The sequence below is a fragment of the Cnephaeus nilssonii genome (genome assembly GCF_951640355.1).
Source record: "Cnephaeus nilssonii genome assembly, chromosome: 5".
In the NCBI taxonomy this organism is placed as follows: domain Eukaryota; kingdom Metazoa; phylum Chordata; class Mammalia; order Chiroptera; family Vespertilionidae; genus Cnephaeus; species Cnephaeus nilssonii.
Genome location: NC_137076.1, coordinates 29,642,175 through 29,669,531, shown reverse-complemented (window position 1 = coordinate 29,669,531; position 27,357 = coordinate 29,642,175). Strand labels below are relative to the sequence as shown.

Genomic DNA, 27,357 nt, shown 5'->3' with positions numbered 1-27,357 from the left:
TTGTACATGAATCTTACTAGCAGCTTTACAATAGCCAAAGGTGGGAACAAGCCCAACGCCCATCAACTGAAGAATGGATAAAATGTGGCCCATCCACGCACTGTAATATTCAGCCATGAAAAGGAGTGAAGCACTGACACTCGCTACAACGTGGATGGACCTTGAGCACAGGACGCTCAGTGAGAGAAGCCAGACACCAAAGGCCACACTGTGATTCCACTGATGTGAAATGTGAACAGGCACATCCACAGAGACAGGAAGTGGGTTAGAGTGTCAGGGGCTGGGAGAGGGAGAGGGGAGCGACTGCTGATGGACAGGGGTCTTCTTTTTGGGGGGATGGAGTGTTCTGAAATGAGATGGTGATGATGGTTGCATAATTTCCAATATGCTACCACCAGTGATTTTATAAGGGGGAACTATACGCGTACAAGATTTCAAAACCCAGAGCCCCTCTCCCTTGGGAGGGGATTCGGGAATGTGAGTGCAGAGGCCACACGGACTGAGTGGCTGTTGAACCTTTCATCTCTGTCCTGATCAGTTCGCCCTGTGGCTGGCTCAGGTTTCCTCAGTGTCTGGCTGTTGAACCACTGACCCCCCCCCCCACACACACTCAGTCCATGTTGGAGACCTGTGTCTGCCATGTGATCACACGAGTGCAGACCTTGCCACTGAAGGACACCCGGAGTCCCTCCCCAGCCCCTGCACTTGGTGGTCTTCCCACCCAGGGCCAGGCCAGGCCCTACCGATTCCCTGTGGTTGCTATGAAAATCCACTTCACAGAGTCCTGCTTGTCGTCTTTCAGGCTGTGACCATGGCCATCTGTGCCCCCTGTTGCCACTGTCACCCACCCCAACTCTAGGCGCTGCTGGCCTGAGTCGGACTGGGGGATGGCAAGGAGGAGAGTTCTCCCTAGGGCCCTCTAAGTGGCCATGTTTGGTGACCCCAACCCAGAGATGGGGGCTGCAGCCCACAATTTTCCGCCCCAGTGAATGGGCCCTAGCCCAGCCTTCTCCCTGGGGATATGGAGGAAGCAGCCAGCTCAGCTCTGATCAGGGCACTGGGGCCCAACAGGGGGCTGCACTTTGGAGGCCCCTGGCAACTTGGGGTTCCCTGCGTAGGCCACCCCACCCAGGGCCTCCAGAAACCTTGTAGTAGGAGGTGGCCAAGGAGCCCGCTTAGCAGGTTCTTCCTGCCTGCCCCCACTGTCCCTCAGGCCCCTTTTTGGAGCCACTTGCCTTCACCTAGGGGCGCCAGGCCCTAGCACTGCCAGACACATACCCCACCCTGGAGCCCAGAGGCAAGAGTCACTGTCCAAACCCCTCCCTCCCCCACTTCACCTCCCAGGCCTGGCAGGAAGGATGAGGCTAGCATGGGGTCCTCTCTCTGGAACCCAAGCTGGGACCCCCAAGTGCTATAAACAAGGGACCCAACCCATGGGGAAGGAGCCCCCAAACCCTCCACCCCCACTCCCCAGGCTCCCCCCAAAACAAAACACAAAAGAACATCAAAATCAGGCAAATGAGGCAGCAGCGGTCGTAACAGGCTGCGTTTAGTGGTTGTTTTTTTTATGTACAAGAAAAATGATTTTTATGTCCGTGTTTTCATCTTTTGTCTTTTTGTTTTTGTTTTTATTACTTTTAAAGCTTCTCCCCCCACCCCCCAAAAGTGCATTTTTACCATTTTTTTTTAAATCTCCCACATTTTATAAAGACTCTCAAATACAGTCTATGGAATGTCTGTGCTCTGTGCCCCCAGGGGCGCCACCGCCAACCCCCCATTCACCAGGCCTGGTCCCCCAAAGTCCAAGGCACCTCATGTCTGGGCCTGGGTGGGGTTGAGGGTACCTGGCACAGGACCCCTGGCCGTTGGCCTCCAGGCAGCCCTGGCCGTAGAATGGGGGTCTCCCCAGCCCCCTCATCTCCTGGTCCTGCCCCCAACCCACCTCCATGTAAATTTATATATTTAGTGCGAGATAGTCTTAACTCTGAGGTTATGACTCCTGGGCGCCCAAGACCCAGGCCCTGACCCGTCGTGCACCGGCCAACACCACCATTCCAGGAAGGCTGCTTCCTCAGCTTAAATAACTTTTTAAAATAAAACTGCAAATATAAATATCTTTCTTTCTCAAAAAATAGGATTTTTGCTTTTTTTGTTGGTTTTTAATTTTTTTTTTCCTTTCAGTCTCTGTCTCACCTCCTACAATCCTGGCTGCCTGGATGGCCTCGGTTCTGGGGGCCCTGGCCCCTGCCTCGGTCCCACCATGTGCGACACAGCTGATGGGTCTCAGTAGTGCAGACTCCCCAGAAGACCCAGGTGGGAGCTGGGGGCCCCTCCCTTCCAACCTGAGAACCCCCCTCGGAAGGAAGCAGAGGGACAGTCCTGAATAAACAGGGTGACAAGAAGAGATGGCCACATGGGGTCTCCTGGGTGGGCTGCCCAAGGGGGCAGACTTTGGTATGGCCCACTGGAGCCCGGCTGGGCAAGGCCCACACCCATGCCAGGCTGGGCCTGGTCCGGCACTTTACATTCACTGGTTTTTAATTTTTTTTTTGCCTTTTTTTTTTTTTTTCTTTTAATCTCAAAAGGCAGGGTCGGGGTCAGGCTGGGGGACTAGGCAGGGAGCAGCAGCAAGAACATTTATCTCTCTCTCCCAGTCTGGCAGGCTGGAGACTGATCCAGGTGGGGGCTCAGGGCCCCCCATCCTGCCAGGCCCACTACTCCTGCCCCCGAGCTCCCCCCAACAGCCTCCATCAGAAGTCCCCAGCCTAGACCTCACTCTCGCACACATGCGCACACACACATCCACACAATTTCACCAAGATGATGGAAATAACAATTTCACTTTGTCTTTTTTTTTTTTTGTACCAGGCAGTTAAAAAAAAAAAAACACCCCAAAGAAAGAAAACACCAAAGAAAACCCCAAACAACCAAACAAAAACACTTTTTTGCTGTGTCCTTTCCGACCAGTCAGCACGTTCCCCCTCAAATATTTGTTTCCTGAAACGCGAGAATTCAGCAGTATCTTTGGCAACACTTTATCACAACCTTAATTTAAAGAATAAAAATAAAATCGATCCACATCTATATACAGTATGTGATTGCGCGGAGTTAGGGGGCTGGGCCGGGTGGGTGGGGGTCCCGGCTCTGGGCCCATGCAGAGGCTGTGGCCCCCGGGACAGACTGGCGGGCAGCAGAATAGGGGTTAAGGCGGAGTGGGTGGGCAGGGCTGGTGAAAGCTGGGTGCAGAGCTAGGGGTAGGGGTTTAGTGCAATTCCCAAGGAGCTTTGTGTTAAAGTGTGCTTGGCGGGGTTCAGCCCATGCCCCCACCATAGTCCCAGAGGCCTCAATTCCCCAAGTCGTCACCCCACTGGCCAGGACGACGGCTATAATTTTTCAGTTGGTTTTATTGCAAGGAGGTGTGTGGGTAGGGGGAGAGGGCTACCCCCTCAGGGAGCCTCTCTGAAAGCTGGGAGGGGGCGGGGGGGTCCCTGGCCTGGGTGCTCAAGCGCTCTGCTTGGCCTCTACAGATGGTTCTCTGAATCTCGCCCTGTGATGCTGGGGTATGAACAAGGCCACCTGGCCCTGGGCTCCCCTGCCACCCCCCTCAGGAGGGGGGTTCCTGAGACATTTGGGGGGCTGGCGGAGGCTGGGAGGAGACGAAACATATCCTGTAGAAACAATAGTGAAAGTTGCTTTCTTAAAAAGCTTCCCTTTAAAAAAAGAAAATGAAAAAGGAGATAAGATGGGGTTTGTCACAGAGCAAAAGGGTACCAGGAAACGGGCCAGCGACTAGAGGGGGAAGCAGGGGCACCCCCTGACCGTGGGCATTGATGAGGAAGGACCTCAGCTCAGCAGGATGTCTATATACAGGGTCCCACACTAGGCGTTGCATATGCAAGAGGGGGTAAAGGTGCCCTGGCCTCTGGCAACTTGGTTTCCCTGCCCTGGCCCCCGTCCGTGGCCTGTGGCTCGGTCAACACCGAGCCTTTGGGGAGCCAGGTGCCAGCCCCCAGATGACAGTCAGTGCCTTTGAGTAAAAACAGGGGTGCTTTGGGGGGTGTAAGGCCCTGGAGGTGGGGCCCCCTGTCACCCACCTCAAAGGGGATGGCATATCCAAGATGGCAGCTCCTCAGTGGCCACAAGGAAAGGCGGGAAGCCAGAAGTGGTGAGGATGGGGGAACAGTGAGGAGAGGGGGTAAGTTGGGGGGAACTGGATTGCTCTGGCTGGTTGAAAGGCCAGCCCTCTCTTGGGCCCATCCCTGAGCTAGGGAGTCAGTAAGGAGGGTCCCCACAGACATGGGTGGCCATTGTATGGCTAGTGGGTAATGAGACATCTCTAAATCAGAACCAAAAAAGGGACAGAATGGGAGGGAGTGGGGGACATGGCAGAAATACAAAAACCCCAGTCCTGCCTGCCAGGCAAGCCCCCATGGTGAAGCAGATTCACTCAGAAGACCTGACCTCACCCATGTCACCCATGGCCTTCCTGACTCCCTTCTCACCTGGGGCACAGAATTGGATTCTACATCTGTGGTGGGGTTTTTTTAATTATTTTGTACAAAAATAAATCAGCTTTTAGGAATTTCTGTTTACACTCTCGCTCTCTCTCTCTCTCTCTCTCTTTATTTTTTTTTGTCTTTTCAACTTTTCATAGAAGTTGGTTGCAACTTGTAAACATGTTTTTAAATTAAGATAAAGTATAGTACCCGTTCTGTTACAAAGTGCCAAGACTTCTATTTGTGGTTGGTTGTCATTTTTTTTGTTTCCTTTCGTTTTGTAAAATCTTTTTATTGCTTTTGTGACATTGGAACTTCTGGACTCTTCTCTCCCCTCTTCCCTGCCACCGTAAGACCCTGGGTTCCCTCTGCCCTTGGCTGTCTCACCCCACACTGTTGTCTGCTCCTCTGAGGAAAAGTTATATCTTATATATCTCTCTCTATATATATATATAAATTTTGTTTTTAAGGAGGAAAAGAGGGGGAAACAATCTAAAAAGTGCTTTAAAAAATTGGGAGAGGGCTAAGGGGAGAGGGTGAAGACAAGTTTTGACTCTCCAAACTTTAAATGGGGGTCCGAATGACCTGGGACAGGGGACACAGACAGGGGTGATGGGGGCGCTCTGAGAGGTGGCCCCTGGGTGCCCCACTGGGTTTTAAGTGCCATCAAGGAAGGCAACAGAAGCCCCTGGGAGCCATCCTGGTGCCCCCTCTTCCCATCTTCTCCCCTTTCTCCACACCTGGAAATAAATAGGTTTGTGTCAAAGTGGCCAGGAGATACAGGGGACCACAGACAAGGATAGGAGGCAAGGAGGCTATGGGGGAGATCTAGGGGGAAGACCCCCACTTAATAAGTGCCCTGAGGAAGGAGGGTGGGGGTAGGTTCAGGGACCATTTTAACGTCCGCTCACAGCAGACAGAAATCATTTAAGGTCTTGTCTGAAAGACTCATAGAAACCAGCAAGGGGAGAAAAACTAAAGCCCACCCCAGTCCTGCCTCAACCCCTCCCTCCACAACAGCCCTCATCCCTGCCCGGGACCTGGGACCCTGCCCAGGTCTCGAATGGGATCCCAGACCCCATGCTGGGGACGCCCAGTGTGGGGTGGGGGGGACTCAGAACCCGTGTCCCACAAACCCCAAACCAAGCCCCGAAACTCATCGACGGGGTGGAGAGAAAGGGGAGTTGGGGGTAGAGGGCAAGAGTCCCCATGGAGGGAGAGAACTTCATGAAAGAGAAAAATCTGAGAAAAGCACTATCCTAGATTCTGTGATGCTTCATATATATATATCTGTATATATATATATATATATATATCGATATAGATATCTGTATATAGATAGATTTTTTTTGTGTTTTTTGGGGGGTGGTGGGTGATTTTCTCTCTCTCTCTCTGTCTCTCTCGGGTTTTTCTTCTCTTTTTGGTTTTCAGGCGAGTCCAGCCGCGAAGCTGCCGTCGGCAGGGTTCCCAGTGGCCCCATCACCACCCCCTCCACCAGCACCCGCTACATTCAACCTGCCCAAGCCATCAGGGCTGGCCTCCTCCTCGTCCTCGTCCTCGTCCTTAAAGTGCTTCTCCTGGCCATTGCGCCGGGCCTCAGGGGAGCCAGGTGGGGCGGAGACGCTGGGCGGTGCAGTGGCCCCAGGGCCAGGGTCGGGTCCCCCGAGCCCCCCGCCCCGGACTCGGGGCTTGCGGCCACGGCGCGAGGGGACGCCATTACAGCCGTCTTTCTTGAGGTGTCTGTGCAGGTGGTCGGAGCGGACGAAGGTCTTGCAGCAGCTGTCACACTGGTAGGGCCGCAGGCCGGTGTGCACACGCATGTGGTTTTTTAGGTCGTAGTTGTGGGCGAAGGCCGCCCCGCACTGCTGGCACAGGTACGGCTTCTCACCTGTGTGCTTCCTCATGTGCACTTTGAGCTTGTCCTGCCTGTGGAGGGGGCAAGGGTCAGCGGGTGCTGTGCTAGGCCCCCTTCCCGGACAACCCCCCACTCATGCTGGCCGTGAGGGTGACACTGTGACCGAAAGGCAGGCTGTGGCTAGGGACAGTCCTGGGTAAAATGGGACAAGGGGCCAGAGGCCTCTCAAAGGTCTGAAAAGGGCCTGGGACCCTGCTTGCTGTGTGGTCTTGGGCAAAAGCTGAACCTCTCTGAATCCCTCTTCTTATCCACAGGAGGACGACAACCGGCCTCCTGCTCTACCAAGTCTCCCAGGTGCCCTGCCCAGACCACTGCATGGGGCCGGGTCACAGAAGGGACAGCAGGGACTCAGATCGTGCTAGTAGAATACAGAGATTCCCCCAGCTGAGGCTCAGAGAGGGGAAGTGACTTGCACCGAGTTGCACAGCGGGTCAGGGGCTGCGAGGTGGAGTCAGCTCCAGTTTCATCACCCCAAACCCTGGCCGGCGTAATTACAGCCCCGCCGCCACAGGCCCTGCTTACTCAACTCTCTAATGTGACTCAGAGGGGCCTCTGGGCTCCTGGGCCTGGAGGAAGGGGTGGGGGCTGGGGCCCCGGGTCAGGGACAGAGAGCAGCCAGGTGGGCGCATGGGGGAAACAGGGTTGGCCTGGTACCTCTATGCTTCGGTTTCCTTGACTGGCAAATGAGATCAGCCCTGGGCTGGGAATAGGATGGCCAAGAGAACTCCAGGTCAGACTGAAATAGGCTGAGGCCTGTGGTTGAGGTCATAGGTCAGCCTGGTCACCTCTGCAGACCCTGGCTTGCTGAGCCCTCACAAAGCTGTTCCTCTCAGGCGCAGAGACCCTGAAGGGCAAGGCCCATAGCCATCTCCATGCCCCATCTGGAGGAGGATGGAGCCCCCAAAACTAAAAGAACCACAATCTCACCAAAGGGGTCAGCCAGGCCACCAATTACACTGCTTGCCTTCTGGTAGTTGTCCTTTGCCCCCTGCCTGATATATTCCTGGGCCCTGCACTCCAGGCCACACCCTCCTCTCCTGGCCTGCAGGAGAGGGGGCCAGGGGTCAGCCCCCAGGTCCTATCCCCAAGGGGCAGAGCTGGGAAGCTGGGACAATGCCTTCTTTCTTCAGTCTGGGTGGGTGTGGCTGGGGGAACCCCAGGGTGGGTGGGGGTAGGGGGTGGTGCTGAGTCACCCAGCCTGGCCAGGCCCCTGCACGTCAACCCCTCCACCCCCACTAGACTGGCCCACAAGGCCCAGTCAGCTACCTCTGGACTTTTAAGACCAAATCACAAATTTCCCCAGCCCGACCTCCAGCTCCTGCCCAAGGACCAAGCCCAGTGGCTCCTGTGCCAATTTCCCGCCCCTGATTGCAGTGATCCTCCAAGCTGAACTGGTCTCGGAGTCTTTGCACTGGCTGTTCCCTCTGCCTGTCCCTTCCCCCGACTCCTCCCCTCACCTCCTTCAGGTCTCAGCTCTGTTTAAAGCAGCACCCACAGCTTTTCCCCTCCCTTTGTTCTCTGCTCTCTTCACGTTCCACAAACTAGTGTTATCAGTTCTTTGATTTTATCTCACGCATGCTTTGTCCATGGGGATTTTGGCCTATTTCTCCACTTCTGCATCCCCAGCGCCTAGAACAGGGCCTGGCACCCAGGTGCCCCATAAACGGTGGCCGAATGAAGTAAGTTTCCAGACGCACAGGAGACTTGAAGTGACTCAAAACAACCGAGCTCCCTGCTCCCTACGAGGCTGTTGGCCTCTCCCAAAGCAAAAATTCTCCTCCGTCCGAAGCACCACCTCTGGGAAAAAGAGCCAATCCTGGTGCTCTCTCCCCCGGCCTCCCGAAGCACCACCTGGCGTGTTTTATGTTCTATGTAGTCATATGGTTTAGTGCCTGCACCCAAAGGCTGCTCTGAAGGGACACACTGGGGGCAGGGCACCCCAAAATGAATAAGATGCTGCTGCTTATGTCCCTAGAGGCTGTGTGTGTGTGCGCGTGCGCACGTAGCTGCAGTTTGAGCAAAGGACCCAGGAAGCCACCAACACCCTCCGCCCCGCCAGTGGCGCTGGCTCACCTGGTGAATCGGACCTTGCAGATGTTGCATTCATAGGGCTTCTCACCGGTGTGGGTCCGGATGTGCCGCGGGAGCTTGCCAGCGCCCTGGATGACCTTCTCACAGATGGGGCACTTCTGGAAGGCCTTGGCCCGGATCTTCTTCTCCACCTTCTGCGACCAAGCCGGGTAGACGTCGCTGTCATGGGCACTGCTGAAATACTTCAGATAGTAGTCCACGACACCCTTGTCGTCTGCCCTCGACTCGTCGTCGCTGTCCCCAGCCGCTGCTGACCCGGCCCGGCCCACCGACGACATCATCTGTTGTAGCAGTGTGCTAGCCGCAAGCCCGTCCGCATCGGTCCCATCGCCGTCCTCACCCTCAGCTGTTCCCGACAGGAAGCCAGGAGAGTCCCCTGGCTCTGGGGCTACCTCTGACAGTGAGACCTCCTCCTCCCCACCCCGGCCATAGTGGCCATTCTGTGTGGCAGCTGGAGGGGCCACAGGGGGTGGAAAGAGGCCCCCAGCAGGGGTATCCTCGTCCCGCTCTGGCCACAGACCCGGGTTGCTGTCGCCCTCGTCCCCATCCCCGGCTGGGGGCCGCTCAGCCGGGGGGCCAGGCCCGTAGAAGTCCAAGCCATTGCAGTCACCTGCAGCCACGGCAGCCACAGCGGCAGCCACAGCCTCCTTGGTGGCATCCAGGTCATCATCAGATGCGCCAAAGGCTGACCATGGAAAGCTGGCGGCGGCAGCAGCTGCAGCAGCGGCCGCGGGGGGCAGGCTGTTCATGGGGTTACTCTGGAAGAACTCGAGGTACTCCTTGGCACGGAGGAGGTTTCGCTGATCAATTTGATCTACCAGGTCCAGCTGCCCAGCATCAGTGCCCGCATCGGCTGACAGGATCTGCCTGTCAAGGAGGTCGGCACAGACGTGGCTCACGGCGGGTATTTCCAACAGGCGGGCAGCACTGAGGATGTCACTCACGTTGGCTGTGCTAACAGTCAGCGTGGCCGTATAGGCAAAGTCCATGAGAGCTGTGAGCGCCTCGGCACTGACGAAGTCAATCTCGTACACGTTCTGCTGATCTACCACAGCGCCTGATGTGAACAGCTTCTTGAAGTACTGGCTGCAGGCCGCCAGCACTGAGCGGTGCGTGGGAAACTCTCGGCCCTCCACCAGGATCACCACGTCACACAGCAGGCCTTGTGTCCGCTGCTCGTTGAGCCCACTCAGAATGTCACTGCTGTGGTCGGGGAACGGAATCCCAATGGGGCCGTCCACGCCGCCGGCCATCTTCCGCGCCGAGACCTACAGCACCAGAGAGGAAGGGGTGGTCGTGAAATGAGAGGGACCCACCAAGGCTTAAGACCCTCAGAGTAGTGCCCCACCCTCGGTTTCCCCAGATGTGCACCAGGTCAGTCCATGTCTGGTTCTGCAGAATGTGAGATTATGCTAGCAAAACTCACACTGGGTGCTTGAGAGATGAAGACTGATATCCGCCCCTTCACTAGAGGGCTCACAGGCACACCAAAGGGCAATATGAGGTGACGCAGGAGCATACAGTAGGTGCTCAATAAATGCCTCAATACAAGTTGTTTCCTAATGAACCTGAGTGCAGGCTTCTACCCATACCCTCTCTAGGAGGCCACGGTGGTGACAGTCACAGGCTCCTTCTGTACGCTGTCACGCTTGAGCCCCTGAGTCCCATAGGGCAGCACCATCTCTACTGCAGAAGTGAGAAGACAGGGCTCATGGAGAGGAGCCCATAGCTGTGCCCCAACCAATATCCAACCGGCTTGGCTGTGCATCCCCACCAGTCCCCTCGGCCTCTCTGACCCTCACTGCCTCATGGTGAGACCTAGTTCTCTTGGGGGCCTCTGAGCCAGTAGGAAGGGGTGAGGCCAAGACCTAGCTGGGGTCATTGAGGCCATGGGTTTGCCCTGGTGTGGGGTGGCAGTGACTCTGAAGGACAAACCCCTTTCTGCCCCATTGGAGCCCCCAGGACAGCTTGGCCCTGGCAGTGAGTAATGGGGAAACCAGGCCACCTGACGCTCCTTTTCCCTGCCACCCCAGCCAACCCCGTCGAGGAGGAGCAGGGGGCTAGGGCCTCCTGCCTGCCCAGCTCTCTCCAGCTTTCAGCCCCCCGTCTGCACTGTAAAGCCAGGACAAGGCCCTGCCACTTTCTGGGCCTCAATCTCCCCACCTGTCAAATGGGCAGAAGCCTTTGGAAGAGCAGGCCATTGAGAGAACTCTGTCTGTCTGTCCCACCCCTCTCCCCACCCCTCCTTTTTTCCGCCTTCCCTTGGGCTGTGACTCATCCACCCACTCGGGCGCTTGTGCAACCCTCTGGCTCCTGTCCCCACCCCTCCACCCTCTCCGGGGAGCCCCCGGCTGTCCCAAGCCACCCAACACAACCCACATTCCTCCAGGCCCAACCAGCCGGCTCTTGGGCCACAGCTCCTGGACAGCAGGGAGTGGGCTGAGCTGGGCCTTCCTCAGCCTCCTAAGGACCCCAGCCTCTCAGCCGAGTGGCCCAGCCCAACTCTAACCCAGATCCCTCCGGCAGTGCTGTGATTGGGATTCAGGTGGCTGGCCCAGCAAGGGAGCCCAGGGTTGGTCCGGCAGGGTACAAGGCCAGAATGGAACTGTCCCGACCCAGGGCTGCTCTGGGAGTGGGGTCCAGGCCTCAGAGCTGACAGAGGCCTTTGTGCAATGCTCAGCAGGCACTACACTTCCCAGGACGTCTCTCTCCAAGGCCCGCCCTCTTTCTTGCAGACTGCACCAGCTGCTCCGCTGGCCCCTCTGTTCTGCCAGCCCTGGGGGGATGGGGGTCGGCTCAGATGTGGCTGCTGAGAGCAGGAGGATGGAGGTCAACCCCATCTGAGGATCGATCGGCCATCAGAGGAGCCCCCTGTGGTGGCTTCCACCCCCTTCCACCATCTGCTGTCTGGCCTCTGGGCTCCAGAGAGTAAATGGAATCAGACTAGCCTCAGCCCCTCCTTACTTTCGTCCCCATCCAGGCGACCAACAACCCAAGATGGCTACTCTAGCCCTGCTTGCCATTGTCCCCCAGGTGCCCCTAAGGTCCCCTTGGACCCTGAGGTATCTCCAGGGGCCTCAAGGTCACGACCTGAAATAGTTCAGGTGACTCACCCACCCTCCCTCAAGCACTGAGCACACCAGGCCAGGGGCTAGCACAGCCCTACTTTACGTGTGAAGATACCCAGGCTCCCGCTTTGCCAGAAGCCACCCAGCTGGAAAGGTGCAAGCCTGGGCCTCAAACCTGCCCTGGGACACTGGTCTCCACTAGTGGGATGAAACGGGCCATGTGCAAAGGGCCTAGAGCAGCGGCCGCCAACCGCTGGTCCGTGAGGTCCGGAAGGTTGGCGACCGCTGGTTTAAGGAAACCTTTGGAGCAGTGGCCGCCAACCGGTGGTCCGTGAGGTCTGAAAGGTTGGTGACCGCTGGCCTAGAGCAGTGGTCGGCAAACTGCGGCTCGCGAGCCACGTGCAGCTCGCGAGCCGCAGTTTGCCAACCACTGGCCTAGAGTATCCATATCCCTGTCCTCTCCCAGGTGGAGCCTCTATTTCCCCAGCTAATCATCAGAGACCCTCCCTCAAAGGGCAGGGCCTGGGGAAGTGTCAACCAAGGCAAGTCCCCGTGAGAGTAGCATGATCCCCCATTTTACAGATGAAAAAACCAAGGCCCAGAGACTTATAAAATCCTGCCAAGGGTGCCCAGCAAGGCTGATCCCTAGGTTCTGGGGTCCAGGAGCTGATGGAGGTCAGAGACTGGCCCCCGGCCTACCCAACAAGCCATTATCTCTTTCCTTGCCCTGGAAACTAAACTGGCTCTGCAGACACCTGACCCACATCCTCTCTCCAGGAACACATCTCACCTACCTACCATGCCCAGAGCCACGGCCCCATCTGGGTCTCTCAGGGTTCTCCCTCTAAGAAAGAGGTGGAAGAGCCTGTGAGATGGGAAAAGGAGGACAGCTGAGCCCTCTTGGTGGGTCAGGTGGGGCCTGGAAGGAAAACACCCACTGTGTGCCCTGGGATTGTCTCAACAGGAGAGCTTCACCTAGTAGGTACTCCGGAAGTGGGGGTTTCCTTGGTAGTGACAATCCAACAAAACTTCTCTCCTCCAGGAAAGTACCACCCCCAGGACAGCCAGTGCTAGGGTCTCCAGAGCTCAGGATCACACCCACCTGGGTTGTCTTTCATCACAACTCCACCCCCCAGAGAGCCTGCCCTCCTGGGATTTCCGGGGCCTCTGTTGACTCCTCGAGCTAAGGGGCAGGCCTCAGCAGGCTCCTCCTGGGCTGGAAGTGGGGTGCCCTCCTCCCTCTGGGCCACTCCTAGGCCCCTATGCTGGGCCCTCCCTTGGGTGGCGCACAGTAGGAGCACAGCATTCAACAAGAAGAACCAAAGACAGCTATGGGCTGGAGAGAGCCCACACCCAGCCCCACCCACCCAGCTAACTGACACACCCAGGACCAGAGGACAGTGCCGCTTCCACCTCCCATCTAACTTAGGATCACTTAGGAGGCAGGACCTCCTCTGGAGAGCTTCATCAGTACCTGGGAACTTTCAGGAACTAACCAGCACCTTCATTTCATCCTCTCTACTATAAAGCCTTGGGTTTTACAGAGGAGAGGCTTGGAGAGATGACAAGATGAGCAGCCAGGTGGGGACTAAGACTCTGATCTGAACTGGCCTGAATTGCTGCCACTCAACAGCAGGGACACAGGGGTGAGGTTAAGAATGCCTTGACCTGGTCCCAGGAGCAGCAAGTGTCACCCAGGAAGGACCCCAACATCATAGGAAGGGTGTCCTGGGCATGGGGGACAGCAGAGGAAAAAGACTGGAGGTGGGTGCTTAGGAGAGGGGACTTGGGGAAGGAGAGGCTGCATGAACAGGAAGCTTTCCAAGGTCAGGCAAAAGGTGAGGATTGGGGCTGGGCCTCCTCCTCCCACCCACACTCCTCAGGAAAAAGAGGGGATGGCCAGGAGGGGGGTAGGCAGGTAATCACCACCCAAGGCCTTCCTGGAGGAGTGTTTGGGTCAGGGGCAGCTTCATTAGGGGGTCAAGACCCCTGCATTCCCCCACCCAGAGAAATACAAAAAGAAACCAAAGAAACATTAAACACCTATTATGTGACAGGCATGGCAGCCCAGATCCAAACCCCAACTCCTCCACTTTTAAGCTGGGTGACCTTGGGCAAGAGGCAGCAACCCTCTGTGCCTCAGTTTCCTCAGGGGTCATGACAGTGGCAAGAGGGCTGGGGGTGCTCTAGGTCCAGAGTCCCACTCTCATCCATTCAGCAAATATTGCCTGGGGCCCTACTATGTGCCAGTGCAACCCCAACAAGGCTGTTCGCCTCCCCCATGTGGATGAGGGGCTTTTTGAACTTCATTTTTGAATGCTATTCCAGCCACCTCACCACCCACTCTGTGCCACGGAAGTGGGTTATGGTGCCCAAGGAAGAAACCACGGGAGCAAAACCAGGCCCAGAGAGGGTGGGCGGCTGGTCCAAGGTCACAAAGCAAGCCTAGTGCCCAGGTTCAGCTGCCAGGCCCACGCCCGGCTGCCCCCTCCCCCTCCCAGGCACACAGCCTGTGTTGCAAGGTTGGTCCCGCCGGGTTACCCTGCCCTGACTTGGTGCCAATCCCCGCCTGGCCCAGTCCCTGGCTGGGGGTTTAATGGGACAGGAATTCAGCATCTCCACTGCGGGGGGAACACCAAAGGCCCAGAGTGGCTGCTGGCTGCCCCCTGCCAGCCTGCCCCCTACCTCCTTGCCCTCACAGGCCTCCCTCTGGCCAGACACCAGCAAACAGGCCTTCGGCCATTTTATGTGTCCATTTATTGCCCTAAATGGGGAGGGGCTTCCTGCCCCAGCCTTAAAGGGCCAGAGGCAGGAAGGCTGCAGGCCCAGTGGGAAGTGTGTTTGTGTGGGGGTGATGGTGGGAGGATGAGGTCATGGGGATCCCATCTGACCCCCAACTCATGGGTGGGGCTCAGGCTCACCCTGTTCCCACGCTTTGAGTGCTGTAATGGACCAGGAAGTACAGCCCCAACACCAGGACTGGGTTCCAAGAGGAAGCCCCGGGAAGACAGCCATTCAGGGTGAGGTAGAAGGAAGCAGCTTCCCGTCACTGCAGTAAGCAAAGCCGGGCTTCGAAGAATCCCATCACTGTCTACCCTGCCTTGCTCAGGCTGCACCTGCTTATCCAAGATGCCTGTGAGAGGTCTGGGTGACCTCTAGGAGCTCTGCTCCTGTCTGCTTCCAGACCTCTCCTTCTCCCTCCCCCCGGCCTGCCTGTCACCTGGAGCACTGGCACAGCCCCCACCCCACCCCCAGTTCCAGCAGGTGGAGGGCTCTGCATGGAAGCCCCAAAAGGGTGCTCAGTCTGTTGAGGCCCTAGTGTCCTGTGCCCATAAATCCAGCCAGTTCCCCCGCAAAAACACACATCCTGACGTGAGGTGGGACTAGGCCTTGTTTTCCAGTTAAACCAGAAAGGTGTGGGTGGGGAAGCTTCTACCAAGTGGCTGTCCACAGCCTGCTGGGAGGACAGATGGAGGGGCTGGTCCTTTGGCCACGCTCCTCAGAAGAGCCAGATTCTCCAGGTGGCACCGGCGCTTTGGTGCTCCAAGCTCGGGCCTCAGCCCTAAGGGCAGTCGAGGTCTGATCTCAATTATCTCAACATCCACTCTTACAGCTCTGGGAGGCAGGGTCACCACCCCACTTTACAGCAGGAAACTGAGGCTCCGAGAGAGAAAAGCTACTTGTCCAGGTACACAGCAGAGGTGGATTTGATCACCGGCCACCTGGCTCCATCTGGCCTAACTAGTCTTCCCAGGGCGCCTTCCCCTCCCCCACCAGACTGCCCCTAGGTACCAGCAGATGACTAAATCCCCCACCCTGGGGGCCTTGGGGCTGAGGGACAGCTTATTCTCACGCCCCCTCAGAGCTGCCTTACGATGGCCCAGAAAAGGAAAAGGCTTGCCAGAGGTCACACAGGGCACTTGGGGCAGGGCTGGAGTCCAGCCAACATCTGTGAACTCCGGGAAGGGCCCTGACCCCAAGGGGCATCAACACAGGCAGGCAGGAGGGGCTCCCCCTAAGTCCTGACGCTGCACAGCAGTCGCTCAACAAACATTCCTGAGGAATCACTGAGTATGTCCTCACAATGACACTGTTGGGCTGAAGGTAACCTCCTCATTGTACTGATGGGAAAACTGAAGGTGGCAGAGGGGAAGTGCCCTCCCTCAGTGGACCTCAGGTGGAGCCAAAGGCCAGGCTGGGATTGGACCACACTGGCCCCCACCCAAGCCTGTTCCTCTGGTCCCCACTGACCAGGGCTGTTGCCGGGTGGTTTATGGTCTCTCAGGTGCCTGGAACCAAGGTGACAGGTGAGGGTGCCGAGTGTCTCAGACACCCAGCAGGCACACACTCCAGCAGAATCCCTGTTGTACCCTGAGCTGACCCAGGTGCCTCCTCCATGAGAGAAAACAGGTTGTCTACAGGCACCACTTGGGGGACCCTACAACAAGCCTATGTTACAGGGGAGGGGGACACAGGCTACGAGAGGCCAAGGGGCATGTCCAAGGTCACAGATCAAGTGCACTGGCACTGGAAACCCCAGCAGCTCCCCTCCTAGGGCTGGCTCTGCTTCAGAGGGGCTCTTGTGAGGTGACCTCCTCAGGTGTAATGGGTCATAAAACAAAGAGCCCTGCCCGTCTCTGATGGCCAAGGTGCAGGACTGTGGCTTGGAGGGGGCAAGAAAGGGCCTTGCAGGCCTTAAAGGTGCCTGCCAGGGAAAGCTGGGAGACAGGGAACTGGGTCTCATGCTGTGTGACCTTGGGCAACTCAGGTTCTCTCTGAGCCTCATTATTCTCTTTGGGCAAAGGGTTTAATAAGCCCCGGGAAGACTCCATTTGGCCAACAGGTGCCTGCTGTCAACCTCCTGGCCCTCTGGAAGACAGGTGGGCAGATGCCCCTCAGCTGGGACGCAGGGAGGACTTTGGACAAGTCCTGAGCCGGAAGGCAGACCACAGGGGTCAGACCCAGCTTTGGCTGGGTGACCTTGGGCTGCTCTCTGCTTCCCCTGGGCCTCAGTCTCCCCTGCCCAACAAGGAACCCGCTCTGAGGTTGACTGTAAGCCCCTGAGTTCCCACACTCATGTTTAGCACCCCCTCTGAGCCTTGGTTTCCTCCAATATCGATGGGGACTGCCAGCAGCCTGACCCAGCTGTTGGTCAGAAGGACCCAAGGAAAAGAAAGGAAGTAAAAAAACAAACAGAGGACTTGCTACTGCCCTGGAACCTTCCCCACTGGACCAAGGCTGTGCTCTGTCTGCTGGGTCTCAGTCTCCCACACAGAGAAAGGGACGCATCCATTCCCTGCAGCCACCCCAGCAGCTTCTCAGAGGGCCTCTGCTGAGAGTTGTATGGCTCCCAGCATGCCAGGGTGCTGACTGGCCACCCGGCAGCCAATCAGAACTGAATAATAAATACCCCCCCAAAGTGACCCACGAATTAAAATTTCAGTGTCCCCGATGGCTCCTCTTTCTTCATTAGGCATGCGGATCCCAGGGCTTCGCTCTTCCAGCCACTGGCTCCTGCCCCCCCTTCTCCCCGAGGCTCTTGTCTCCACAGCGATGGCTGGCGGTAAACAGAGACCCGAGCCCAGCTGATAAGTGCCTGGCATGCTCTAGGGGCCCCACTGAGGGGTGGTCCTGGGGGAAAATGCCTGGGCCTGGAGCAGCAGGGCCCAGCCTGGACTCCCCAGACCTCTCCCAAGACCAGCTCTGCCAATAGGAAGTGATTGGCTGGTCCTGGGGAGGGCCCCCCCAGTGTGGGAGCGGCACACTCAGGGTTACGCCCTGGCCGTGTTGGGTGTGTGTGGGGGGGTGACATGGAATTCTAGCCGCCCTTTCCCTCTCAGGCCAACCCTGCTCCTGAAGGCAGCTGGCAGGGAGAGAGGAAGCAAACCAGGCCTGCCACCCATGGGTGAGCCAGGTGGGCACGCCCGGGGAAGGGGCACCAACACCTCTTACTTCCGCCACCTGGCTGGGGGAAGAGAGGAGTTGCCTGCCTCCCCCCCTGCCAATCTGCCAACTGCTGGCTGCATTCCCCAAATATTTAGTGAGTGCCCACTGGGTGCCCCGGCCGGGTTGGACAGTAATCTCTTGTTGCGGTCCACCAGGTTCCCCAGCCAGCGCGGGCAGTGTCTCCCATAACCCGCAAAGGCCTGAGCCTGAGGCGGGGGGAGGCACTCAGCTTCAGCGCTTGGCTCAGGCCCCTGCCTGGTTCCCAGGCCCCGCGCTGGAGGAGAGGGCCGGTTCCTAGCCTAGGGAGGGAGGTAGAGTGAGGGAGGGAGCCAGATCCCACCAAGTCCTCTGCCCGGGCTCAGGGTTCGCACGTGGTGGTGGCGTCAAAGGAAAGGAGGGGGGGTCTGGGCCAGAGGAGACAGGGTCACGCGCTTTGGGGGCGCGGGCGGTGGAGAGGCGTGCTCTCTGCCCCCTCTCCCGGGGCCCTGACCGGGGCCAGGGCCAGGCGGCGGCGCGGGCAGGGCGAGGGGCCAGGCCGGTCCCCCCACCCAGGGATGAGTCAGGCCCGGGCAGGGGCAGGAAGCGGCCCCCTCCCCCGCGCCGGCCGCAGCGCACGGCCCCCGCCCCGGCCTGCGGGCCCCCGCCGCACCGCCCGACCAGGGGGCTCCTACCTCCTTCCCGGGTCAGCGGCGAGGGGGCCCGGCCCCGGCGGCGGCGGCGGCGGTGGCGGCAGGGCAGGCTTCCTCCGAGGGGCCGGGAGACGGCAGTGAGCCTGGCTCCGCGCCACCCCCCGCCGCCGGCGGCCAATCCCCACCCGGACTGGGGGGAGGGCGATGCAAATTACCCCGGATCTGGGTCCGCCCGCCCGCCTTCCCCACGCCCGGGCCCGGCCTGCACTAGGCCGCGCATCCCCGGGCTCGCAGGAGAGGCGCGGCCGCTCCGGCCGCCGCCCTCCCCGGGGAGCACCGGGTGGGTGACACCCCCCCCCCCGACCGGGGCAGGGGGCCGAGAAGAGGGGGGCTGGGGACGGTTACACAACCAGGCAGGGAGGGGCCCCGGGGCGGGAAGGGGGCCGGCCCGCGGGCCGCGCAGCCGGAAGCCGGGGACCGCCACCGGCCCCCGGCGAGGGGAGCCTAGCTTCAGGCCCCGCCCCCGAGCCTGCTGGGCCCGCCCCTGCGCCGCACCGCGCGATCGGCCCGCGGCCATTGGCTCGCCGGCCCGCCGCTCACCGCCCCTCCTCCGCACCGCCCCTACCCGCGTGCCGCGGCGGGCCACCGACGCGGCGCACCCTGGGACTTGTAGTCCAAGCCGCCTACCACCTGCCTGCCGCAAACGGCAGGAAGACTACGACGCCCAGAGGAGCCCGCGGGCGCGCCCGCCCACCCGGACACCCTACCCCTTCCCCCTCCTTTGCAAAGCCCCCCTCCCTGTTTTTCAGCCCCCTCCCCCCTATACCCCCATGGAGCTCAATCCCGGCCAATTCCAACGTATACACGCAGCACCGAATTGGCCCCGGGAAGTGGGGAGAGCGCCCCCAGTACTCAACAGCAAACTTAGCACGCGACGCGGCCCCCTTCTTCCCACGCCGGCTCCCCCCACCCTCAGTGCAGCCCCGCTTCCCCTCCCCCGCTTTCCGCGCGCCTGGGAGCCCCGAAAAGCCATGCACCCGGGGGGTGGGGAGCAGGCAGTTGGCGCACAAGCCCATGCACTTCGCCCCCAATTCCACCTCCCAGGAGGCGCCCCCTCCCCGGGCTCGGGATCCAGAGCGCCTCCAGCCTCCCGGCAGCTGCAAACCACCCCCTCCTCTGAAACTTGCGGGACGTCCCTGGCTCCCCGGGTCTCCCCTTCCCGAGAGAGCACGGGTGGGCGCAGAGCCCCCGGTTCGTCCTCGCCCTGCACCCTGTACTGGGGAACGCGCCGGGCGCTGACTTACCTCGCGGGGCCGGGCCGGGGCCGGGCTGGGCCGGGGCGCGCGGGGCCGGGGCCCGGAGTTGGGACTGGGCTCCTCAGCCGCTCGCCTCCGGGGTCTGCGTCTCGCTCTCCCCCTCGCTCGCCCTCCCCTTGTCTCTCCCTCGCTCCGGCGGCGGCGGCGGCGGCGTCACTGCCCCTACAGTAACTGTACAGTACAGCCAAAGCCCCGTATGATGCTCGCGACTCCCTTCCTGGTTTCTCCGAGGGCAAGAGGGGTCCTCCCTTGTCTTAAAGGTGCCGCAGCCGCCGGCCCCCCCCCCCCGCGCCCAGCCCGTCCCCCCCCCCCCGGCCTCGGAGGCCAGAACAGGCTCGGCAGGTCCCCTCTTGCCACGTCTCTGCCCTCCCGTGGGGCTTCGCCCGCTGCGCCAGGGAGACCGAGCTGTTATTAGGTTTTGTCAAGTTGGGGGGGGGGTCCAGCCCGCCCCCAGTGTGCCCCCCTTCCTCTGACCTCTCCGCCCCGCTGCGCGGCGCCGTGCCAGCTTGCCAGCTTATCTGGCCCCAGAGCTCCCCGGGGCGCGGGGGGAGCGGGCCCCCCGGGGTGGAGGGGGTGGGGGACGCCAGATAAACAGGCCCCCAGCCTCTGCGCAGGGGCGGGTGCGAGGGGGGGGCGCGGGCTTTGCCCCCGATGCCTGGGGCGTGGCAGGATGGCAGCGGGGGCGGGGAGGGCTGTGCGCACTGCTAGGACCGACGCGGGCGTGGGTCGCGGCTGCCCCGGCAGCTGAGGGTAGTGAAGGGGGGGCGACGGGGTGGGAATCCTGGGCCGGCCGCTGGCCTTCCCGGGGCCTCAGTTTGCCCAACCGCAGAAGGAACGTGGGGGCGGGCTTTTGGGTGACTACTCGGGTCCGCTGGGCTCCTGGGTCCCTAAAAGAAACAGCCAACCTGCCCGCCCGCGATTATATAAAGGAATCGCCTCCGCCCGCTGCGCCGGAGGCGTAGCGGGGTAGGGGTTGGCGAGGGGCGGGCTGGACGGTTGTTTTCCAGGCTTTCCGAGTTCCCCCACCCAACAGCGGGCAGCTGGGCGGGACAGGGACCCGGCCCCGGACGCCTGGGTCCTGCGGGCCGCTCCCGAAAGGGTCTGCGTGGCTCGGGAGGGGCGGAGGTGGGGAGTGGGGAGGCGTTGGCTCAGCCAACTTTTTTTCCCCTGTCCATTTCTCCCACTTCCTCCCCGGTCGTGGGAGAGGTCTGGCGAGGGACGGGGGAGGGGAAGCAGGGGACAGCGGGGAGCACAGCCTGACCCGGGCCGGCCGCCGCCCACTGCACACAGTAGGCGCCCGCGGAAGGGCTGGCCGGTGCCATCAGCCGCCCGGGGGGCTTCGGGCCTCAGTTTCCTCTTCCTCATTCCCACGGACAGAGAGGGTTGACACCTGCTATAGCTGCCGATTACTGAGCATTTCTCCAGTTGCTGGCTCTGTCCGGGGTTCTGTTTACCTCCATTCTAACATCTAATCGCATTATCATTATCGTTAGTTATTAGAATTATTACCACCATTACCTTACAGGCAGGAAACGTCAGCCACCATAGGTGAAATGGACCCAGTCTGTTCTCTTGACTTCAAAGCTCCCCTCCCCTCCCCTCCTCTCTTGATTGCCTTTTCACACAAGGTGTTAAAAGCGCCTTTAAACTCCCAAACACTGAATCGGGGAATCGGCTTTTGTAATAATAATTTGGTTTCCAGGGGAACCCCAGGAGACCACTAGAGGGTAAGTGACAGCCCCAGGACTAGAAGCCGTAAACCAGCCCCAATTAGGTGGGAAGGGACTGAGGGAGGGGCCGGCGGATACAGGGAGAGGGTGGAACCAGGGACTTTGCTCTAACGACCCTGCCTGGCATAGAAGTCCTGCTTCCTTCTTTAACCACCCTGCTATCAGCCTTGGGACTGAAAGGGCCAAGTGGAAACACCATGGGGCAGGTCACAGGATTGTGCTTGGACTCCTGCAGATAACCCAAGTTCAGGCCTTAGTCCCAAAAGGTTTTAGTCTCCCCTCCCCCTCATAAGCTCCTAGTGGTGAGTCAGTTTCCCTACCACCACCACCACCACCACCACCCAGCCTCAGATATCCTGCATTGGTTCTCCACAGTCGATAACCTGACTCCGAAGGGGAAGGAACTCCTGTGTGAAATTGGTATTTGATCCAATCCTGATTACTCCCCGGGAAAAAGCAGGGGTTCTAAGATTCCACCTTACATTTGAGGAAACTGAGGCCCAGACAGGGACCATAAGCAAGGATGCTGAAACCCGCATTCACCTGGCTCTGGACCTTGCCAGAGTGGCTGGGGGTGGAGTCCTTCAGGAAATGCCAGGGTGGCATACCCCTACTCCATGCCCACTCCTATCTGGGTAATGAAAACAGAAGGAGGGAGGGAGGCAAAGATTTGTCCTGACACCTGTCTCTATTCCCCCCACCCCCCCCCCAAAAAAAAATATTCAAGTAGATACTATTTCGAAACCTAGTAAAGTAGAAAAGATTGCCCTAGCCAGTTTGGCTCAGTGGATAGAGCGTCGGCCTGCAGACTGAAGGGTCCCAGGTTCGATTCCGGCCAAGGGCACAGGCCCGGGTTGCAGGCTCGATCCCCAGTAGGGGGCGTGCAGGAGGCAGCCGATCAATGATTCCCTCTCATCATTGATGTTACTATCTCTCTCTCCCTCTTCCTTCCTCTCTGAAACCAATAAAGAAATATATATATATATATATATATATATATATATATATATATATATATATATATTTTTAAGTAGAAAAGATTGATTCACTGTGTGACTTATGCCAGGTTATTTAACCTCTCTGATTCTCAGTCTTTTGGAGAGAATAGAGGTAGAGACTTCCTAAGGTTGTGACGAGGGAGAAACAAGATGGTGCCTATCGGAGGAAAATCCTCAATACATGATAGATGTGATTATGTTGTTGTTATTATTGTTGTTGTTGCTATTATTATTATCTGGGCAGAGATGAAACATTTCCAAAGGTGAAAAAGTCATGCCCAGCCTGCGTGGCTCAGTGGTTGAGCATAGACCTATGAACCAGGAGGTCACCGTTGGATTCCTGGTTCCAGGCACATGCCCAGTTGCAGGCTTGATCCCCAGTGGGGGGGAGTGCAGGAGGCAGCTGATTAGTGATTCTCTGTCATTATTGATATCTCTCTCTCTCTCTCTCTCTCTCTCTCTCTCTGTCTCTCCCCCTTCCTCTCTGAAATCAATACAAATATTAAAAAAAAGAAAAGTGAAAGAAAACCCACAGAATGGGAGAAAATATTCGCAAGTCATAGATCTGGTAAGGGTATACTACTTAGAATATATAAAGAAACCTTGTTGTGTAACCACTATGCTACACACCTAAAACCAATACAAAATAATATTGACTGTAAAGTGTAACTGAAAAATAAAAATTTTAAAAAAGAAACCTTGCCCTAGCCAGTGTGGCTAAATGGTTAGAGCGTCGGTCTGAGCACTGAAGGGTCCAGGGTTCGCGGGAAGCAACCAATCAATGTGTCTCTCTCACATCACTGTTTCTCTCTCTCTCTGTCTCCTCTTCCTCCCCTCCCTTCCACTTTCTCTAAAAATCAATAGAAAAAAGTGTCCTCAAGAGAGGATAACAACAAAAAAGAAACCTTAAACTCAACAATTAGAACACAACCAAAATTTTTAAATGGGCAAAGGATCTGAATAGACATTTCTCAAAAAAAAGATATGCAAATTACCAATAAAGCTCATGAAAAGTTGCCCAACATCCTTAGTCATTAGGGAAATGCAAATCAAACCACCAGGAGACACCACTTCACCCCTACTAAGAGGGCTAGAATAAAAAGGATAGACACTAACAAGTGTTGGGAAGGGCAGGGAGGACGGGAGTCCCCATACACAGCTGGTGGGAATGGAAAATGGTGCAGGTGCTGTGGAAAACAGCCTGGCAGTTCCTCAAAAGGTGAACATGGAGTAACCATCTGACCCAGCAATTCCTTTTTTTTTTTTAAAAAAAAATATGTTTTTAAATTGATTTTTACAGAGAGGAAGGGAGAGTGATAGTTAGAAACACCGATGAAAGAGAAGCATAGATCAGCTGCCTCCTGCAGGACCCCTACTGGGGATCGAGCCCACAACCCAGGTATATGCTCTTAGCTGGAATCGAACCTGGGACCCTTCAGTCTGCAAGCGGATGCTCTTATCCACCAAGCCAAACTGATTAGGGCAGCAATTCCTTTTTAAAATATATATCTTTTTTTTATTGATTTCAGAGAGAGGAAGGGAAAGGGAGAGAGAGATGGAAATATCAATGATGAGAGAGAATAATTAATTAGCTGCCTCCTGCATGCCCCCTACCTGGGAGAGCCCACAACCCAGGCATGTGCCCTGACCAGGAATCAAACCCATGACCTCCTGGTTTATGGGTCAACGCTTAATCACTGAGCCACACCAGCCGGGCTGACCCAGCAATTCCACTCCTGGGGTATCCACCCAAGAGAAATGAAAACATCTGTCCGCACAAAACCTTCTCCGTGACTATCCATAACAGCACTATGCATAATAGCCAAAAATTAGAAGCAGTCCAATTGTCCGTTCATCAATGAATGAATGGGTAAACATACTGTGGTCCATCCACACAATGGAATATTACTTGACCATAAGGAGTGAAGCCCTGACACACGCTACAACATAGATGAACCTTGAAAACATTATGCTCAGTGAGAGGCCAGACACAAAATCACATAGTGTGTTTCCATGTATGTGAAAAGTCTAGAACAGGCAAGTTCACAGAGACAGAAAGTGGATTACTGGTTGCTTGGAAGCTGGGAGGTGTTGGGAGGGAAATAGAGTGACTGTTATTGGTCTTGAAGTTTCTTTTTGGGGTGATAAACATGTTCTGAAAATAGATAGTGGTGATAGTTGCACAATCTTATGAATACACTACAAACCACTGAATTAGACACTTTAAAAGGGTAAATTGTATAGCATGTGAAAGTATACCTCAATTAGAAATTATACATATGTAAATAACTTTTTTTTATTTTTTATTTTTATTTTTTTTTGTAAATTACTTTTTGATTGAGGAATATTTTGCAGCTTACAAAACTTATATCCTCATTGTCTCATTTAATTATCAAAACGCCTAAGCTATTTTAAGAGAATGTGTCTCAGTTACTACAGAAGATCATACAGATGCTGACCATGGAAGGGAGGGCTGAAACCCAAGTCCTCTGAGTTTGATGTGTTTCACACACACACACCACAGAGTCCCGCCTCTGTTATCCAGACCACCATCAAAACCCAGAGGATGGGGGGAGTTTTAAAGGTTTCAAAGCTCCTTGGATGATCCAGCTTGACTTCTTGAGAGTTCCCGCCCTTTTGGAGGATAACCTGGGAGGAGCTTCTCAGGAAGTTCTGGGCAGGAGGGAGTTCAAATTTCTCCAGACCTGGGACTCCCAGATGAATTTGCAAGGGGAACCCTGCCATTCTCCACCCCAGACTCCAGCTCCCCCACAGTCTATGGGGTGGCTTTCTGAGCCCCTAATGCTCCCATGCATGAAGCTGGTGTTTCTTAAAACCAATCGTTTTGTTCTTATCCTGCTGCTGCCCAGGTTACCCTCTGGCTCTGGACCGCAGTGGCGAGGGCCATATCCTTTTCTCGTGCTTAGGAAGCAGCCACAGAACAAGGGTAACATGTGCTTGAGCAGTTGGATCCAATGTCTTCAGGTTTTTCAGTGGGTATGGACTGTTTTCTCAACTGTGACTGAGAGGGGAGGGGATAAGGGGCCTCTTTTGGCTGCTGTGGATGAATTTGGGGCGCAGGTCCAGGGGACTCACAGCTCAAGGTGTTCAAAGTGTTTGCACATGGGCCTGGGGAGTCCGGGTTAATTGGTGTTCCTGGAGGAAGTTCTGGGAAAGGGAGCTGGGGTGTGTTCCAATTTTGCAAAAGGGATGGATGCAGACAAGGACACAGGCAGGTTCTAGAACCCAGGGATCACTGAACTTGATGTGGACCCCATGACCATTCTGGAACATTCTGTTCAGCAGTTGGTCTGCCTGGAAGACCGCATAGCCAACCCTGGGCGCCTCCTATGGGCCAGGTCCCTGATCTCCAGCTGACAGTCTAGTGGAGGAAAAAGATAATAAACAAATAGACTACTAAAAGAATTTCAGACAATTATCAGTGAGTGCAATGAAGGCAGTTAACCAGAGTAATTGAAAAGACAGTGACCAGGGCCTGGAAGCTGTTTTTTAAAAATGAACATGTGTCAAAAAATAAAATAAAATAAAATAAAATAAAATAAAATAAAATAAAATAAAATAAAATAAAATAAAATAAATAAAAATAAAAATGAACATATGTCAAAAGATGTTATTTCACTCATTAATTAATGAGGGACCAGTAAGATGTTACAACAGGTTCAAAGGAAAATTCTAAGAACATCCATATGTAGGCAAATAAGAAGTGCTGGAATGAATTTATAAACAGAAGCAAAACATAACTATGCTGTTAATTTGTATTTCTGTGATCAAGAATCATAGCCATTATTACCAGTTTTCTGCAAGTTGCAGAGTTGAAAAATAGCTCAAAGACAGCAAAAGGCAGGCCCTGGCCCGGTAGCTCAGTTGGTGAGAGTGTCATCACCATACACCAAGGCTGCAGGTTTGATCCCTGTCGGGGCACATGCAAATATCAACCAATGAATGCATAAATAAGTGGAACAACAAATCAATCTTTCTCTCTCTTCCCCTCTCTAAAATCAACAAATAAAAGACAGCAAAAGGCTTAGGACCCCATAGAATCAGACATCTAGTATTATCTAGGGGCTAGTTCTTTTACTAAAGTAGTCATCAGGGACAATTCCTCAAGGTAGTATTTGAGTAGAGATCTGTGGACAGGTTCCCAGGTGTGAGGGGAAAGGCTGGGAGGTAGGATTGAGCTTAGTGATGGAAAATCAGCCAGGACCCCAGTGTGGCTGGAGCAGCATATTCAGAGGGCAGCGAATGGGCACCGATAGGCCAGGTAAGTGCTTTGGACTTTATTTGAAGTTCATGGATTCAGCTTTAAAAAGGATGGACAGTCCAGCCAGGTGTGGCTCAGAGGTTGAGCATTGACCCAGGAACCAAGAGGTCACCGGTTCGATTCCCAGTCAGGGCATATGCCAGGGTTGTGGGCTCGATCCCCAGTGGGGGGCGTGCAGGAGGCAGCCAATCAATGATTCTCTCATCTTTGATGTTTCTCTCTCTCTCTCTCCCTGTCCCTTCCTCTCTGAAATCAATAAAAAATATATTAAAAAAAGAAAAAAAAAAAGGATGGCCCTAACTGGTTTGGCTCAGTGGATAGAGCATCGGCCTGCGGACTCAAGGGTCCAAGGTTCGATTCCGGCCAAGGGCATGTACCTTGGTTGCGGGCACATTCCCAGTGGGGGGTGTGCAGGAGGCAGCTGATCAATGTTTCTCTCTCATTGATGTTTCTAGCTCTCTATCCCTCTCCCTTCCTCTCTGTAAAAAATCAATGAAATATATATTTTTAAAAAGAATGATTAAGATGGTGAATTTTTATTACATATTTTACCACAATAAAAAAATCAGGGTTCTGATTGTTTAAAAAAATAAAGACAAAAAAGAGCAAAGAAACGACATTGGGGTCTCACTTAACAAAGGTTGGCCTTTTTTACTCGGCGAGTGAGGACCTTAGGAAGAAAGGAACACACAAACTACCACCCACAGCTACAGAAGCAAGTGGCTACCCGCTCGGCTTCTGGCGTCAGACCTTTCAATCCTATCGTGACCCCTGGTAGGTGAATCGCTGATTTTGTGGGCAGGAACTCTGCAGGTGGCAGGTATCCAATAAACCTGGAATTCGTGCACAGGTACAAAAGAGGCCAGGCCAGTTGCCAGAAGCCCCT

At 56.1% G+C, this 27,357-nt stretch overlaps 1 protein-coding gene across 2 annotated transcripts; it reads right to left on the bottom strand.

Moving 5' to 3' along the window:
- Window positions 1-1,479: 1,479 nt before the first annotated feature.
- Window positions 1,480-19,730, bottom strand: ZBTB7A (zinc finger and BTB domain containing 7A). Of its 2 annotated transcripts, none has more exons than XM_079771765.1 (3): window positions 19,450-19,730; window positions 8,485-9,770; window positions 1,480-6,422 (listed from the first exon to the last, which is right to left on the bottom strand). In XM_079771765.1, the coding sequence occupies exons 2-3, from the start codon at window positions 9,753-9,755 to the stop codon at window positions 5,924-5,926; spliced, it is 1,770 nt and encodes a 589-aa protein (XP_079627891.1). In that variant the 5' UTR covers window positions 9,756-9,770; window positions 19,450-19,730; the 3' UTR covers window positions 1,480-5,923. The 2 variants fall into 2 exon arrangements, with proteins under 2 accessions (XP_079627891.1, XP_079627890.1); XM_079771764.1 differs by lacking the exon at window positions 19,450-19,730 and adding an exon at window positions 18,188-18,638.
- Between the last annotated feature and the right edge of the window lie 7,627 nt (window positions 19,731-27,357).

Bases quoted from the DNA above. Each gene is read 5' to 3' on its own strand.
- ZBTB7A (XM_079771765.1), bottom strand. From the start codon at position 9,755: ATGGCCGGCGGCGTGGACGGCCCCATTGGGATTCCGTTCCCCGACCAC. The intron at 6,423-8,484 runs GTGAGCCAGCGC...CCCCCTCCACAG, and splicing joins TGCAAGGTCCGATTCACCAG to GCAGGACAAGCTCAAAGTGC.